The sequence below is a fragment of the Sinocyclocheilus rhinocerous genome, unplaced genomic scaffold (assembly GCF_001515625.1).
Source record: "Sinocyclocheilus rhinocerous isolate Xijiao unplaced genomic scaffold, SAMN03320098_v1.1 scaffold200, whole genome shotgun sequence".
NCBI lineage: Eukaryota > Metazoa > Chordata > Actinopteri > Cypriniformes > Cyprinidae > Sinocyclocheilus > Sinocyclocheilus rhinocerous.
Genome location: NW_015641014.1, coordinates 153,352 through 171,308, shown reverse-complemented (window position 1 = coordinate 171,308; position 17,957 = coordinate 153,352). Strand labels below are relative to the sequence as shown.

Genomic DNA, 17,957 nt, shown 5'->3' with positions numbered 1-17,957 from the left:
AAAAATCCTGGAGCCGCCACTGCAGAAAACCCAGATGGATTGCATTATTCACACAGTTTTATGGGATTGGTTGTCCATCAATTCCCTCATAAATTGTCTGTCATGTACCATTGTCTTTTTCTGTTATATACATACTTTGTTAACTTTAAATCAAATGTGTAGATAACTCTTTTAAAAGATTAATTAAAAAATCTAAACTTCTGAAAAATATCTGAACAAAAGTCACTAAAAAAGTGAGAAAGTGAGTAGTCATTGTAGTAGTGATAAGAGGGTTCTTTCCTCCCTTACAATGGTAAAAATAACTGTAACATAAAAAGCCATAGGTTAATGTAAAAAACAAAACTATACCAAAAGCACTATGAAAAACAAAATGTTTAATAAAGGATTTGATGGATAAATCTGGAGCGTATAATCAAAGGTAATTAGTAACACCATTTTCTGGATTTTACTAGGAATGGTTTTGTTATGTAATTATTTTTTGTTTCCTGTTTGGACTGAAGATATGCAACAGTGTGTTGTTGTGTCTAAGTCTAACAATGTTTATGATCCATAAATCTGATTTTGTCATATCAGATTATTCATTTTGTGCTGTAAAGACTCAAAACTTGTGGAGTTTAGAGTTTTACACAGATTAAAGAAATAAGCAGAAGTCCTCTACATACTAAATAGATTACCGAGTAATCCAAACACAGTTGGAACATTAATAAGTTAATACATAAATATGTGGTTTGAAATAAGTCTAGCAAGCCTTTCCAGAGATAAAATACCAGAAAGAGGAATGCAGGGTTGAACCATAATTTAACTGAACATTATCAGCAACACCATTCCATTAGGCCTGTTTACCTGTTTACGTTGTTTCCATATCCTTTTAGTCCTTACATGGCATTTGACACACACCTGGCTTTGACACTGCTAAGCCTAGTCCAAATAAAAAGGTTTTCAATAGCGGATTCACAATAAAGGGTGAAACTTCATCCATGTTTGGAAAGAGCTTAATTGTATAATGGACTCTCTAAAGTGAATTGAACCCAATGATAAAAATGAAATCACTGGACCGGCAAATAAATCTCTTGCTTTCATTGGCGCACTCTTAAAATTTAATATGTCAATAAAATGAAACTCCTAACGTATAATATGATTCTCATTAGTTTTCTATTGTTTCTCTATTATGTGTTCCATTTGTCTGTTGTTTTATTGCAGAAATTGGTTTACCTCGAGTAGCTTTTCAATGCCTGGCTCAATTAGCGATTGAAAATGAATCATTTCGCGATAATATCTTTGCATTTCTTTTCTCTCAGAAATCATTTTCTCAGCGTTCTCCTCAAAGCGTTGGGTGGGTTCCATTAGCATATCTACTTGTCTTGGTTAGTTCCTGAAAAAGGCCTCCCTCCAGCACAGGCTATTGTAATTTTTGCTCCCACCCAGTCCATAGACTCCCTTTAAATTAGCTATAAAATTGTCAGATCATATTTCATTGGGCTCCTGTGGCCTGTTGCCCTCTATTCAAACACTCATCAGAGGACATTGCAGCGTAATCGATGTTACCCTAGCTAGTATAAATCCGCTATGTCTTTTCCTATTGTTTCCTTTGGTTTGAGATGCTTAGCAGCACCCAATGATTTTGACTTTACTGACTAACCCCATTGAAGAAATAATCAATACGATCCACAGAAGAGTAGAGTCATGGCTGCTGTGGAAGAATTTGACATTCTTGGCAACATGAGAAAGCATATATATTCTTTGGGACATTTGATAGCACCTTTAGCTAGTGTTTATTCGGTTAGCCAGAGGTTTGTAAAGTGCACCTGAATGGACACGGGCAGACAGAGTGCAATTTGCGGAAGCAAATTTAATTTGAGTAGTTTTTGAGTGGATACTGGTCGCTGGCTATTCAGCTAAGTCTGAAATGATTATGCTAGTTTTCTGGCTGCTGATATTTGTCCTCTTGCTACTCTAGCCTGCGTAAGTAGATCACACGGCTTTACAAAACTGCCTTCCGGACACACATCTGGGCACATTTTGTAATCAAAACTAAGAGACGGTATTGTTTTTCTCACATCTTTCAGCTTTTTCCTTGTAGCTACGTTAGCATGTAGTGTTAGCATTTGTCTCATAGGCTAGCTAATATCAGTCATTGGGATTCTGCCTGTTTTTGAAGTGTTAGACTGATATACACCATGAGATATCGTAATATAGACTGTGAAAAGATGAAAAGAAGGAAGATAGATGACTAGACATTTTTTTTGGCACCATGTGCTCTGTTTTCGCTAATAAGATTATGTAGTGAATGGTACATTGTTCAGAATGAGCTTGTATGTGCGTCTGGGGAGCTTGCAAAATTAATAAACCCTAGTGATCAAAGTCAGCATTAGCCAGCAAAGTCTGGTCAGCATGACTCTGGCAATGATCTCTAGTCAAGAGAGTGAGTGAGTGAATGAAGTGACGTGTGGCCAAGTATGGTGACCCATACTCAGAATTTGTGCTCTGCATTTAACCCATCCAAGTGCACGCACACACCACGTGAACACACACCCGGAGCAGTGGGCAGCCATATTGCTGCGGCACCCGGGCAGCAGTTGGGGGTTCGGTGCCTTGCTCAAGGGTTTCACCTTAGTTGTGGTATTGCGGGTTGAAGAGAGCACTGTCCATTCACTCCCCCCCACCTACAATTCCTGCTGGACCTGAGACTCTCTATCCATTAGTTCACGACTGCCCCCTGAGAGCTGCTGTTAACATGATGTTCAAAAGGGAGGGTTGAGTTGTCGCTCTCTTTTTCTCTCTGCTGGTGGTCAGTCCAGCTCATAGTCAGCCATAATGAGATCTTGCTCTGCTTCACATCTCCTTTGTCTGGCTAAATGAAAGTGACCTCTCATTTGACGTGTTGTAGCAAGCTAACACTTTCAAGATTTCTTTGTGGTTATAATACAGCAGTCTGTACAATGTCCTATCAAAGCCTGACAAAATTAGTCTCTTTGTGACTTTATATCTCCAATGTGACTTTATAATTGTGAGAAACAAAGCTGCAATTGTGAGATATAAAGTTGCAGGATATTAAGATGCTGTTACGAGGAAAAAAGTAGCATTTGCGCTTCATAGATGCAAAGTCACATTGTGAAATACAAGATCACAATTATGAGAAACAGTCGCATTTGTGAGTTATAAAGTCACACTGCAGATTATAAAGTCGCAGTTATGTGGGGAAAAAATTGAAGTTGCGATATAATATAGGGGCACATTGTGAGATATAAAGTCACAATTATGATAAACAAGGTCGTGTTGCAGGATATGCAGTTGTAATTATGAGGGAGAAAATGTGGTGTGTAGAGTAACATTGCAGGAAATGAAGTTGCAGGAAATGAAGGAAAATAATTGCAATTGTGGCATTGAGGCACAATTATGAGAAACAAAGTTGCATTTGTGATATATCGGGTAGTAATTACTTTTTATTTTGTATTTACTTGATAAATGAGTTATAGACAGAGCTAATTTTAGTGCATTCTGGGATAGGGTTCACTAATATGTAACTATATACTTTATACTATAACTATATACAATTTACCACATATTGTAGGAGACAGCATTTAGGAGATGCCTGCACCTTCACACACACCTATAATGCCTTAAAAGCTGCCTACGTAGGCAGCTCGTGCCAGTGGTTTGGGAGTAACATGTTGTTCAGTTGATCAGTTGAGTGGTTGGCTTTGCTTACAGTCTATTGATTTATGGCAGTCAGAGCTGAATTTGAGCACAAGTGAGTTTGAATTGTTGACGTTTAAATAGGAGACAGACAGATGGTTGTTGTTGTGTCCAAAGTACTTGCTGAAATCATAGTTCTTGGCTATGAAGGTACTTTAAAGTCTTGGAGGAAGTCAAATTATGGATAATATAACCAATGAAACATCTGGGCTTCCATGTGTTGTTTCATTCGTCAAATTTCAACAAATCCTCATCTGGTTCACAACACGCAAGAGATCTCTACAGTCCCTGGTGATGCTGTCTGAAATACTCGCAATAGATTAACTGCTTGTTTGAGTGCATACTAAATTCCAGATGCTGCCATGTGTACTAGCATTGTTTACTTTGAATTATATATGGCAATCTATTAATTCAAAGTAAGACCTAAGCATTTGCATGAGGCCAGTCTTATTTATAGTTCGATGCAAATAAACATGCCCTGTTTAATCAGGAAGAATATTTTTTCTGAAGAGCTGGTTGGAAAAAAGATACATTTTGGAAACTCGTAATGGGGAAATCAAAACTATTGCATAATTTATTAGGCTATATATTATACATTTGTAGATTTGCTTTAAAAGCTTATGACCTGCCTAGCATTAACTTTTATACTGTTTTTATTCAGTCTGTAAATTCATCACCTTTGAAGCACCCCTACTCCAATCATTCATAATTAGATGAAATATGTTTGGTATATTGAGTTTTTAAGATTTTTTCTTGAATATCCTGTCACTAGCTTTGCATTTTATAAATGTCTTTGACTTAGTTTTAAAGTCAAAGTAAATTGTGGTTTGCAAAATATGTTACTTAATGTGACATTCTGAGAGAATCAGGATATCCACTAATGAGAAAAAGCTTAGTGGGCGATTTTATTTTGTTTTATTTTGAACAATGAAAAGTGGACATTTTGTACCAGCATGGAGCTAAAAGCTAGTTTGTTAAAACAACGGCTAAACAGAATGCTAGTTTGCAAAAATAGCAGTTAAATAGAATGTTAACTTACTAAAACAATGGCTAAATATAATGCTAGTTTTTTAAAACAGCAGGTAAATAGAAAGCTAGGTTGCTAAAACAACAGCCAAATAGAATGCTGGCTTGCTAAAACAATACCTAATGAAATGCTAGTTTGCTAAAATAACAGCTACATAAAATGTTATTTTGCAAAAATAACAGCTAAATAGAATACTAGTTTGCTAAAACATGGTTAAATAGAATGCTAGTTTGCTAAAACAACAGCAAAATATAATGCTAGTTTGCTAAAGGGATAAATAAAGTGCTAATTTACTAAAACAATAGCTAAACAGAATGCTAGTTTGCTAAAACAACAGCGAAACAGAATGCTGGTTTGCTAAAACAACAGCGAAATAGAATGCTAGTTTGCTAAAGGAATAAATAAGGTGCTAATATACTAAAACAATAGCTAAACAGAATGCTAGTTTGCTAAAACAACAGCAAAATAGAATGCTAGTTTGCTAAAGGAATAAAGTGCTACTAAAACAATAGCTAAACAGAATGCTAGTTTGTTAAAACAATAGCGAAATAGAATGCTAGTTTGCTAAATGAATAAATAAAGTGCTAATATGCAAATGGTTTGCTAAAGGAATAAATAAAGTGTTAATGAACTAAAACAGCAGTTAAACAGAATGCTAGTTTGCTAAAATAACAGCTAAGTAGAATGTTAACATTCTAAAACAACAGCTAAATTGAATGCTAGTTTGCTAAAACAATGGCTAAACAGTCTGCACAAAATTATGTAAGAAAATTATTATATCTTAATGTAAAACTGAACTTTGGAATAGCATACACTGATGAATCTTTTACAACCCAGATAGCACACGTACGTCTGCAAGATGTCTGTTAAAGGTCTCTTGATCTGGAAAGCATCTGCTGTCTACAAACGTCTGACAGACGTCTCTCAGATGTCAGTTTTACATACATTCTAAATCATAAACATCTTAAAGACATCTAATAGATGTCTATTTGACATCTAAAAGGAAACGGCCATGGGACTACTATGAGCCGCCTGGAAAAGCATTTCCCGACGGCTTTTTGGGACTAATAACTGGGTTGTATTCTTTTTTGTTTGGGTATCTTGGGTCACCCGATACAACCTATCTTTTATAAGGGAAAAATAGGGATACGAGAGAGGTTGGTCAGGCTGGAGAAGCTGCCCGTCGATGGTGCGGACGCGGTCATACGCATTTCTCAGCGTCTCATCACGAGACTGCTCCAGAGGAAAGTCATCCAGCTCGGGGGAAATAGGCTCCGCCCTCGCTCTCGTTTCCTCTGAGACAGCCTGTGGCGGTCCCGAAACAGCATCTCCCGCCTGAGCCACCGCTTCCCCGTTTCCCCGCCCCATTTCCCAAGAGGCATCCGCACACAAAACCCCCAATAATTGTGTAAAAGCTGGCCAATCTGTTGTAGCAAAGTTTTCAGTTCGGGAAGAAGGACGAGGAAGTCAGGGGTGGCGAGTAGACCTTTTATTGGTCGTCACAAACAACATATAACAACGTGAACGCTTCTTGGGTTTCGCAGTCAGGTGTTGCACACTCTGCTGTCTCTCTCCCCCTCTCCCAGGTCGGCGGCCGCTTATCTCTCGCCGCCCTGCCAATCACTGGAATTGCAAACAGGTGTTAATCATTATTCACTTGACCTCCTTATCACCGCTCGTCTCCAAACTCGTTCTCCCGCTGCAGCCTTTCGCCTTCCCCCGCCCCCCTCGCCACAATGTCATATGCAGGTATAAATTTATATGTCTTGCAGATATAAATGCAGATGTCAAATAGACGTCTCCGAGATGTACGTGTGCTATCAGGGAATAAGACTAGAAACCTACATTATTCATGAAAAGTTTCATTCATGTTGAGTTTGAAAATGAGACTTTAAAAACATTGTGCTGTCGCTGCTTTTGAATGTAAATGCCTCACGAGAAACGCATCCAATCGTGGTCACGTGATCCCAAAACCAGCCTAATTTCTGAAAATATGTAAATGCAGAGCATCAATTTTGTAATTGTGCAATTACACATTCGGAGCATATCGCAGCTAATCAGCCTGTCCTCAGATGAGTCTGCTCTTCACCTCTGCTCCGCTCCCCCTCTCTTTCAATCGCTGGCCCGTTTCGCCCGACAAGGCTCATGCATTGTTTGTCTGGGATCACCCTAGTAAGCAGGGTTATGAGCAAATCTGCCTCATGTTATGCAACAAGCTCAAATCGCAGGTCTGGGAAGAGGGGAGCAAAAGCTTTAAGCTCTAAGCCACCATGGGACAACAAGCTTTATAGCGGCGGATGGGAAGGAGACTTTGCTAGACAAAAACGCTCATTTATTCTATCAAAACTGACCCGGTTGTTCTCAAAATAGCAGTGAAAACATTTTCCGTTTTGCCTAATACTCCTCCAAACAATGAGCTTAGAAATGAGGACACAAGCAGATCTGTGTTATTACAAGATTTTCGATACGATCAATTAGACTGATCTTTTACCTCTTGTTTTTCAGATTTGGATATGCACCTGTGTCCATTTATTGCTGTACATGACAGTTGCTGCCTATTCCAGTGAAATAGGAAATCCCATTACAGATGACATCAAGAAAATTTCTTTGTTGGTAAGAGCTCGGACATTCTTATCTCTCCAGTGCCGCTTTTTTCCCAGCGCATTTTGTGAAAGACAACAGCGAAGGCTGAATTACCGATGCTCTGGGGGGAAAGAGCTGAAATTTATTTCATGTGTGTTGGAATGAAAGCCCCAGACATGTGGTTCAAAGTATGATAATAGAGTCATATACATAAAACAAATGCTTCGCTGCAGACAGTCTTTTTAGGATCATCAGAAATCATCAGCCTGAAAGGATTATTGAGTTTATCGCTTTGTTGGAACATGTGAGTTGTGTAATGGCATTTGCTTTTCTTTAGCAAAATATTTACGAAGTATAATGCCAAATCACCGTGTGTGCCATATGCTGAAAGGTTAATAACCAGTCATTAAAATCTTTTGAAGTACATATGTTTGCGGCTTCCATAGCTATACCTTAGCCAAGGTTCTAAAGCAAATTAGAGTAATTCCATGTTTACATTGTGGTTACATACTGGTAAAGTTTAATTTTTGAATCTTTATCGATGATGAAATGACCATGTGCATTGTAGTTTTTGGCACTTAGAACCGGCTTTTCTTCTCTCCTATTAGAAACAGAATATTCCAAAAGACTACAAGATTACATTACGTTATATACCTAAAGAAGTGGTGAGTTGTTATTATTCAGTTTCATTGAATCGTTCACGGTAATAAAAACAAACATGGTGATAATCTAGTAATGTCTTTTTTGTTTTTCTTCAAGAGTGGTATGTGCTGGGTGAAGCTAAATGTATTTCACTTGGAGGTGAGCTTAAAAGGCCTGGCGCAGAAGTTTGGGAACATATCCTCCAATAAAGATAATATAGGCACTTTTGTTCAAATACTGCAAGAGATGCGGTATCACATTGGACATGGCTTGGTAAGTTACCTCAACCAAGTAATTACAATAACAAGCGTGTTTCATGCAGAAATCTTGACATATCTAGTATGTTTTGTTTTGTTTTGAGTTACAAGTTTGTCTTGTCAGCTATAAAAATCAATTCTATAAATAACACAGTAATTGAGGAACTTTTGTAAAAACGATTTGGAAAAAAATAGTACAAAAGGTCTTAATTAGGTCTTAATTTCATTATCAAAAATCGTTTAAACGGACTTCAATAAAAAAAACATTTATTTATTTATTTATGGTGTGTTTTGTTCATTTCTTTTTCAATAAAATGTTTTTAAAAATTCTATAAAATTAATATTCATTATTAAAATGTATATATTTATCTTTTATTTTTATTTACATTTTTATTTTTATTTGAAACTATTTTTTAAAACAGTTTATTTTTCTTATTTTTAAGTAAAAATTGCAGCCAATGGGCAAGGTTTGTAAAACCACTTGGAAAAAGAATTCATTCATTTGTAAAGCAGTGCAAAACCTGGTATGTTTTATTAAGGTTTTATGATTTTTTTTTTTCAAGAATAGTTTAAATATATATATTTATTATTACAATTTATTTTTGTATAATTTATTTTTCTATTTATTCAAATTTCTATTTAAACTATTCATTTTTATTATAAGTAAATCATCACAACAAATGATCCACTTGTACATGGAAACCATTTTTTCTGATTCTTCAGGAGGATTCAATGCTTGAATTCGATTGTCACTACGTAAATGAGATGTGGCTTACGGCAAAGTATTTTGAATTTGTGGAGGACTTTTTCTACACTGCCAATTCGTCAAGAGATGCCGAGGATTGCGAGCCCCCGCCGTGTCCCACATCTACAAAAACAACAGTAACGACAACTACGACAGCGTCGACAACGTCAGCGCAACATAGTACAAATGGTGAGGCGCATGTCATAACCAGTCTTAAAGGCCTTGCGAAGGCATGGTCTACACATTGTGGAGTGTTGTCTGTGTCCTTTTTAATGAAGAAACCACAGAATGTCGTTTGTGGAAGGCCGCCCATTTGCAACTGAGGTTTTAGATGTTAACACCCGCTTTTAAATCATATCTCTTGTGGCAGCTTTGGTTGCAATTTTGCACATGTTGTGTGTGTGTGTGTGGGTGAATGAGTGTGTGTGTTCCACGCCTTTTCAAACGAAGCCGCTGGACAAAACAAGAGAGGCAACATGTTTTTGTCAGCGCTATTATGACAGAGTCTCAGCTGAGTTTCAAAACCAAGAGATGCTCCCTAGTGAACGGCATGAAAGGGAGAGCAGATTCGAAGTCCAATTGTCACCATGTTGATTACAGAGCAATCTTCAGATCTTCCCAAGCGCAAGCTCTTTCTTTCTAAAAGCGGACAGATCAGATCTTTCATGGGGCGGAGAGAAAAGGAGATTGTGTCCGACTTTTTAAGCGTCTAACAATGAACGGTTTCTATCTGAGACATTTAATGCTTCTCTGTTTCTGGCTTTCTCTAGAGAAACGTAACGGTTTGCCTGATGACCCCGAAAAAGGTGAGTTATCACATAAATGTCTTCAGTCATCACTGCTCTATGCATCCAAGAAATAGCTGGTCCAAAAATCATTTACCTGCCCTCATGTTGTTCCAAACCTTCATGACTTTATCTCTTCACTGGAACTCAAGAAGAGATACTGCTGTTTTTCTTACGATGAAAATGAATAAGGAATAAGGCCGTCAAGCTCCAAAAATCAAAGAGATTTGTGTTGTATTAACAGAAAATATCCGCTGAAAGTAACGACATTTCATGCCAGGCTGGCAGACAAGTATTGGGCCACTTTGTTCTTTTTTGTCGTTTTTGAGGCTTGACAGCCTCAGACGCCATTCACTTTCATTGTAAGGGAAAATCCTTGTGAACCTTTTCAGAATTCCTCATTTTATGCTCCATAGAGGAATTGAGGAACAACATCAAGTAAATGATGACAGATTTTATTGTTTTATTTTATTTTCCTTTACATTTTCTTCATTTTCTTCATCTAGCTAGTCAAAGAAACAAGAAATGTCATGAGGTTGAATAAATGTTGACAGAAATTTATTGAGTTTAGTTTATAATTTTATTTAATTTGATTTTGTAACATTTATTTGAAGATCCAGCTAGCCAAACACTATCCATAGAGGAAACAATAAATGACTTGAGGGCAAATAAATGTTAACTGAAGTTTTATTTAATTTTATTTTATTTTGGATAATTTATTCCATTACCAATTATTTGAGGAACACTGTCCAACAACATTTTTTTTTTTTTTTTTCGTTTTATTGTAGTTTATATATTATTTTGGGTGATCTATTTCTTCAACATTTATTTCAAGAGAGTTATCCAGTTATGCAGGTCAGATTTTTGATTTAGTTCAACTGATGTACTCTGATATATCTGTAAGGCTGAAAGTTTATCTTGCTGTCTGTCCCAGTTCAACAAGAGCACCTTTGCAAACTGATAAAACCAGTCTCATTTTTCTGTAGGGGCATTCCTTCCGAAAGTTGTGCAGAGCAGTCTTATGTCGCTGCTCGCCATCCCGTTCATCGCAGTGGTGGTGTTTCTGTTGGTCTGGAAGGTACGTGTGGTGGTGTGCTCTGCTGAGCCTTCAGCATCACAGCCTTTTCGATTTCAATCCTGATTGGTATTTTTCTTTTTCCTTTTGTAATGCAGATGAAATCTAGAAGAAATGCCCCACAAACTGAACGGAGTCCAGAAGAAGGTCCCGCCCTTTTCTCAGGAGAGGAAGCCAATATACCCCCATTAGATGTGGAGATATCTGAAAAGTAAATATATTCAAGTCTGCATAGTGTGCTGTACTTTCCATTGAGTCCTAAAATATTTAAAAACTTCAAAAAATGAAATGCATATTAAAGGGATAGTTCACCCAAAAATGAAAGTTCTGTCATTAATTACTCACCCTCATGTCGTTCCAAACCCGTAAGACCTCCGTTCATCTTCGGAACACAAATTAAGATATTTTTAATGAATTCTGGGAGCTCTCTGACCCTCCCATAGACAGCAATGTAATTACCACGATCAACGCACAGAAACGTAGCAAGGAGATCGGTAAAATAATCCATTTTTGAACCGTAATTTTACGAAGCTACGAGATTACTTTTGTATGCAAAGAAAACAAAAATAACGACTTTATTCAACAATTCGTCTCCTCCACGTCATCCTAGTGCCATTTTGGAGAGTATCCACTGAACGTAAGCAACGTATACTGTTCTGTGTCAGCTGCGCCAGTCGGAATCATTTTCTATGTTGTTTACACTTTGATTTGAATGAAAACAACGTATCTGTGTGGCGCAGCTGACACAGAACAGTATACGTTGTTGACGTCCAGCAGATATTCTCCAATCAACGCACAGAAACGTAGCAAGGAGATCGGTAAAATAATCCATTTTTGAACCGTAATTTTACGAAGCTACGAGATTACTTTTGTATGCAAAGAAAACAAAAATAACGACTTTATTCAACAATTCGTCTCCTCCACGTCATCCTAGTGCCATTTTGGAGAGTATCCACTGAACGTAAGCAACGTATACTGTTCTACCCCTGATGTCACATCTCTGGACCTTGATCGTGGTAATTACATTGCTGTCTATGGGAGGGTCAGAGAGCCCTCAGAATTCATCAAAAATATCTTAATTTGTGTTCCGAAGATGAACGAAGGTCTTACGGGTTTGGAACAATATGGGGTGAGTAATCAATGACAGAATTTTCATTTTTGTGTGAACTATCCCTTTAAATAAATCATATTTAACATTTATGTTTTATGATTTGAAACCTAACAAATTTAAATTTGTGAAATGTTTTGCATTTCTATTTTTTTATGATTTGAAACCTAACAAATTAAAATTTGTGAAATGTTTTGCATTTCTATTTTTTTATTTTTTGACCAAATATCATAAAAAAAAATGTGTACGTTTTTAAGTGTTGCTTAGGTATCCAAATATTATTGGGGTCTATTTTTGTCCTACCTATTGAGCTGTTTCATCACACCAGTTAACGCCAACTTCCTGTTTTCCTTTTCCAGAAACAGATTAAATATTATCATGGCAGTGTAAATCCAGCCCCAGCTTAACCAACGCAGGTAAATAATGTTCTTATTCTAAATGAAGTACCAACTTAACCTACTTTACAGCATATCATTTCACAGAGGCCGCAGCCATTAATTTTGTTTCTCATTAACAACATTTCAGTCACTCCTTCAGACGGCACAACGGACAGGAACAAACAAGCACCACCTCCGAAAGATTCTCTTACCGAACTTCTAGTTGTGAAGGAAGGAATCATACTGGCCTGAGACGCAACGAACTGCTCTTTGAGAACTGATGCCCTCTCTTATCAACCACTGCTGAGCCCTTCGGGGTAGATACAGTTGCTCCTTCTGAGAACTTCTGAGAGTCGCTCTTCATGCTCTTTAAAGCTTCCTTCTCCTCTTGGAGACCGCAAGGAGACTGTGCAGGAGGAATTCGATGAAAAACAGAACGAAAGCAACACGGCATTGGATTCAGCTGGAGGCGTCAAATCGCCAAGCGCATTTTTTGGAGAGCAGGAGCCGCAGTTCAGAAGGAGGGCAGCCATATTGTTGCTTGAGAGCAGATGGCTATCTAAAAGGAGTTAAAGCAGAATTGACTACCTCCAGCGGCACTGGTCCATCTCCTTCTTTCTTTCTTCATCCTTGTTCTCTCTCTTTCTTTTGGTCTGGGTGTCCAGATGGACGCCTTTTCAGTTTTTTGAGTGCTTGAATCAGTAAAGTCGTTCTCAGATTGTATCATCTGATTTGTGAATTGTTTTTATTGTCACTATAGACTGGTGGTGTGGACTTAATTTATTTATTGTCTGAATATGACATGACACCTGCATGGCATCAAATATCGATCGAGACGACGAATACCCAATCGTCTCAACCTTAAAACATATCCAACAATCCTTAATCGCTTGTGTATTTCGACAATAAACCCTACGTTCATGCTAGCCGCAACCTTCTAAGTACCATTATAGCTCCTCACAGATGCCATTAAGCGTTTTTAAAGCTATATATCAGTACACCCGTGGTTTATGCAGTTAGTTTTACATTGTGGCTTTTTATGAAGTCTGCTTCAGTGTTTTTGAAGTCATTTAGTATGAGGAAATTTCTGGTGGCTGCTAATTTTATAGACGACTCAGCTTTTGTCAACGGTCATGTAGAACGGGCTTGTAGAAAAAAAATCTGCCATACTAGAGTGAAATGCATCAGTCAGACTTTAAATATGGGTCAAAACTAAATCAATTAGTATTACGTCAAACAAAACGGTACACCTCACACCACAAAAAGCGACTTTTTCGAATACAGGACGCCATCGGAAGATCTCGCTAGCAGTAATAGAAAACCTACATATATGCTTTTACTCGTAATTTTGTGCCTTTTCACAGCATGGCTCTCCCTGTAAAGATTATTTTTGGATAACCAGCCATATATTTATTACGGAGAAAAAAAATAATATAATAATGATATTGCACTAGTTATATTCAAGAAAATTCCTCTAGGACATTTCAGATGACTTTCCAAGAAAAGCATAACACGATCCGGTTCCGGCTTCAGTCTCCTGCTGAGTATGAATCAATTTATGCATGTTCACATCTGACGTCTTACATGGCTTGCGCTTAATCTGTACATACTGATTTATGATAGCTATGACTCATATAGACAAGTGCTAATGATTTCGAGACGAAATTCAGAGGAGATCAGATTTGATTTGTACCCTGCTTTCTCCAACTGGTTGTAATGATCTATATCCTGTGTTGTGGGGAATAACCTGTTGTCTGCCCAGTCTTTGTTTTCTTAGTTAGAGCACAACAGTTTTTTTCTTTTTTTTTAAGATACAGTATGTAATGTGAAGTTGACGTTTGGTGAGTAATATCTTGTCCTGGTTAAGGTGGTTGTTTACAAAAGCTTGTATTAACATTGGCAGCAATGGAAAGGTCTCATTGTAGTGTTTTCATGCAGTTAATCCAAGTCATTTTGAAGCTCTCGATGGGGCATGTCAGTGTAAGTATTTGCTTTTTCCATCAGAGTAAACCCCTTCAGACCATCTCAGTGTAGTTCGGGACAGTGCTGGTAATGTTACAGCATGAGGTCACAGATTGTAAACATGCAAAATTCATTTTTACACTCAATTCGGGAACCTCATTGAACCGGAGAAGTTCTCAGTCTGTCTAGAGGGTGATGAAGCTGCCTTTGGCGTCTTTGTTTGTGCCCTGATAAGGTTCCATGTGAGTCAATAAATAATTGCGACAGATAAGCTTCACCATAGAAATCTTCAAAAGTGGGAACATTCCTACATGTTGTAGGAGTTTTGTGTGTAAAAACTATGAAAACAGGAGTTAAGACCCCTCAAAACACAAAACACAGACCACATGAGCCGGCCAGTGAAATTCCCACCACTGCCCTGAAACTACTGGGAATGTTGGCGAAGTGTCAGAAGGCACTGTTGCTCCGTTTTGTGATGCTGAGATGAGGAGATGAGGAGGAGTCCCTGAGAGAGGGACGTACAAGGGAACCGTACCAGGATTTTTCAGATTTGGCACGTCCCAACTGCCGCAGTTGGAGCCAGCATCATATTTGGCGCGATTGCCGTGTTCACATATGCCCAAACGAACCGAGCTAAGGGGGGAAACGCGCCAGGTTCCGAAACAACGAGCCAGGTGTGAAAGCACCCTAAGACTGCAGAACACAGCTAGTCAGGAAGCCAGTCAGGGTGCCAAAAGTAAACAAGGAATTGTGGCCCAGTCATTGTCTGGGTGACAGTCTACTGTATTCTGTATTTTATATGAATATATGCAAATATATGTATGAAATGTGAATAAAGTACATTTATCCACCATTGCTGAGGCTTGGGTGGGTTTTACTTCTCATTACGACTAATAAAACCATGATAATTACAGTTGAGCAGTCTGGGTTTGATTTGACTTTTTACTATTTTTTTCTTTCAACTTCCTTTTAAAATGTACTGATGCATTTAAAAGGACAGTTTACTCATGTACTCACCCTCATCCAAACCCAAATGACTTTTTTGCCGAAGGAAGTATTGACTAAACGCCTTTGACATCCATTATAGTTTATGAGAGAAGTATTTTTTTCAGTGAATCGGTTAATCCTGAACGATTCATTCTGAAGGAGTCGAGTTCAGCTCAATCAATCAGTGATCCATTTGCAAAGTTTTATGCGACTGAGTGAATAAAGACTAATCATTTCTCACATAAAAACTATTGTATGACTTCAAAAGACTGAAGGTACTTGTCATGAGTTGCTGCTGTGAAGAACAGGAGCAGGATAAGGAAACCACATTTATTCTTAACAGAAATTCCTAGAATTGGGAAAACACAATCACTATAACATTGACGACACCGAACACTAGACACAGGAAACTCTGGGCTTAAGTAACAAGGAACTAATGAGGATAATTAAGGGAACACAGGTAAATGGAATGACAATCTAACATGAGGGAAAACTAGGTCACAGAGCACATGGGGAAGGAAAACACAACAAAAGAGCACATGGGGAGAAAAACACACACACAGAACATCCAGGGGCGTGACAATTTGCCCCCCTCCCGGAAGGCGCGTCCTCGCACCACATACAATCAACAAAAGGGGGTGGGAGTGTGGGCGTCCTGGAGGCCTCTCAGGGCAGGCTAGTACGGGAGGCCTCCACGGATCGGGCAGTTCAGGGGGCCATGGCGGAGCAGGCAGTTCAGGGGGCCATGCCGGAGCAGGCAGTTCAGGGGGCCATGGCGGAGCAGGCAGTTCAGGGGGCCATGGCGGAACAGGTAGTCCAGGGTGCCATGGCGGATCAGGCAGTTCGGTTTCCGTGGCCTCGGCACTTGCCTCGACCACTCTGGTGGAGTATACGGAGACCCCAAAATTTTCTTGGGGACAGAAGCCCTCTCTGGGCCGGACTCGGGAACAGGAGCCCTCACTGGGCTGCACTCGGGGACAGGTGCCCTCACTGGGCCGGACTCAGGAACAGAGGCCCTTTCTGGGCTATACTCGGGATCTGAGGCCCTCTCTGGGCTTGACGTGGGAACAGGAGCCCTCTCTGGGCTATACTCGGGATCTGAGGCCCTTCCGGAGCCAGAAGTGGGAACAACAGCCCTCTCTGGGCTGGACGTGTGGACAGAAACACTCTCTGGGCTTGACGTGGGCTCCTTGTTGAGCTCTGCGACGTGAGTGGACTTCCTGTTGAGCTCTGTGACGTGAGTGGGCTCCCTGTTGAGCTCTGGAGAGCATTCTGGACCGGACTCTGGAGAGCATTCGGCCTCCTGATTCTGGTCTGGGGCTAGAGCCATCTCACGAATCGGGTCAGGGGCTAGAGCCATCTCTCGACTCTGGTCAGAGGCTAGAGCCCACAGTCTCTTCCTTCTCATTCTCCTCTTTTGGGCTGAGGATAAGGAGATTGGAGCTGGCATCACAGGGCTTGACAGTGGAGCGGCCGGCGGGCTTGAGAGTGAAGTGGCCGGTGAGCTTGAGAGTGGAGCGGCCGGCGGGCATGAGAGTGGAACGACCGGCAGGCGTGAGAGTGGAGAGTGGAACTCGCTGTTTCTGGGCTGAGGACTGGAGAGGAACTTGGGAGAACTCGGGGAAGCTCAGATGGAATAGAGGGAGCGGGCTCATTGGAACGGTATGTGGAGGGTGCCGGCGGATGGTGAATAGAATAGAAATAATAACAATGAGTTTGCAAGGACATGAGGGTGAGGAAATGATAAGAGAATGTTCATTTTTTTTAGCGAATTTTTCCTTTAAGAGTGTGTGAAGTTGTTTGTGGTTATTTGATGGTGTTCAAAAGGCTTTTCTTTCCATTTGCTAGGAAATAACACGCCACAATCACATGTACTGAGTAGGCTGGTTAGGGTTCAAATTTCATTTAAATGATACCATTCTCTTTCCTGTTAAATGAAACAATACATTTGGAATGTAATTATTGTGAGACTTTTTCATGAGGGTGAGGAAATGATAAGAGAATGTTCATTTTTTTTAGCGAATTTTTCCTTTAAGAGTGTGTGAAGTTGTTTGTGGTTATTTGATGGTGTTCAAAAGGCTTTTCTTTCCATTTGCTAGGAAATAACACGCCACAATCACATGTACTGGGTAGGCTGGTTAGGGTTCAAATTTCATTTAAATGATACCATTCTCTTTCCTGTTAAATGAAACAATAAATTTGGAATGTAATTATTGTGAGACTTTTTACAAAAGCTATTCCAAGGAATATCCATAATGTAAACATTTTAACAGAGCATTTATTACTTCAGTATTGTCTAGGACCCCATTGATTTTCTGTATGGAAAAAAAAAAAACAGTAGACCCACTGGTTAAGAATGACATGAAGGTGAGTAAATATTAATTTTTAGCCAAACTATCCGTTTAAGTGCTTTTACTCATGTAGCATTTTAATCCCCCAACTGGTTAGAGGCTGTTTATGGGCTCAATACAAAACCTGTGGAGTGAAAATGCACTACACATAAAGCTACAGATCACATACCATCAGGGAGCTGTTGTAAAAGTTAGGCCCAACTCTGAGCTAACAAGAAGGTAGAGACATTTGAGTTGTTTTACCATCAGCCTTCTTGCTTGCTGTGGCGTATTTGGCGCTACCTAATGTAAACCTGCTGTGCAAAAAATCCTCCAGGTCCTTTAAACACCCCTTGTTAACTCAGTAACATTGCTCACTAAAA

The 17,957-nt window shown here is 39.2% G+C and overlaps 1 protein-coding gene across 1 annotated transcript in view; it reads left to right on the top strand.

Annotated features, from left to right (window-relative positions):
- The window catches only part of kitlga (kit ligand a), a 16,497-nt gene extending 3,946 nt beyond the window's left edge, over positions 1-12,551 (top strand). Inside the window, exons 2-10 of the mRNA XM_016569693.1 lie at positions 7,229-7,336; positions 7,915-7,971; positions 8,066-8,221; positions 8,929-9,139; positions 9,721-9,756; positions 10,722-10,813; positions 10,909-11,021; positions 12,278-12,334; positions 12,444-12,551. Coding sequence (XP_016425179.1) covers positions 7,229-7,336; positions 7,915-7,971; positions 8,066-8,221; positions 8,929-9,139; positions 9,721-9,756; positions 10,722-10,813; positions 10,909-11,021; positions 12,278-12,308 — 804 coding nt within the window. The 3' untranslated portion in view covers positions 12,309-12,334; positions 12,444-12,551. The remainder of the gene's footprint in view (positions 1-7,228; positions 7,337-7,914; positions 7,972-8,065; positions 8,222-8,928; positions 9,140-9,720; positions 9,757-10,721; positions 10,814-10,908; positions 11,022-12,277; positions 12,335-12,443) is intronic.
- The last annotated feature ends 5,406 nt before the right edge of the window (positions 12,552-17,957 follow it).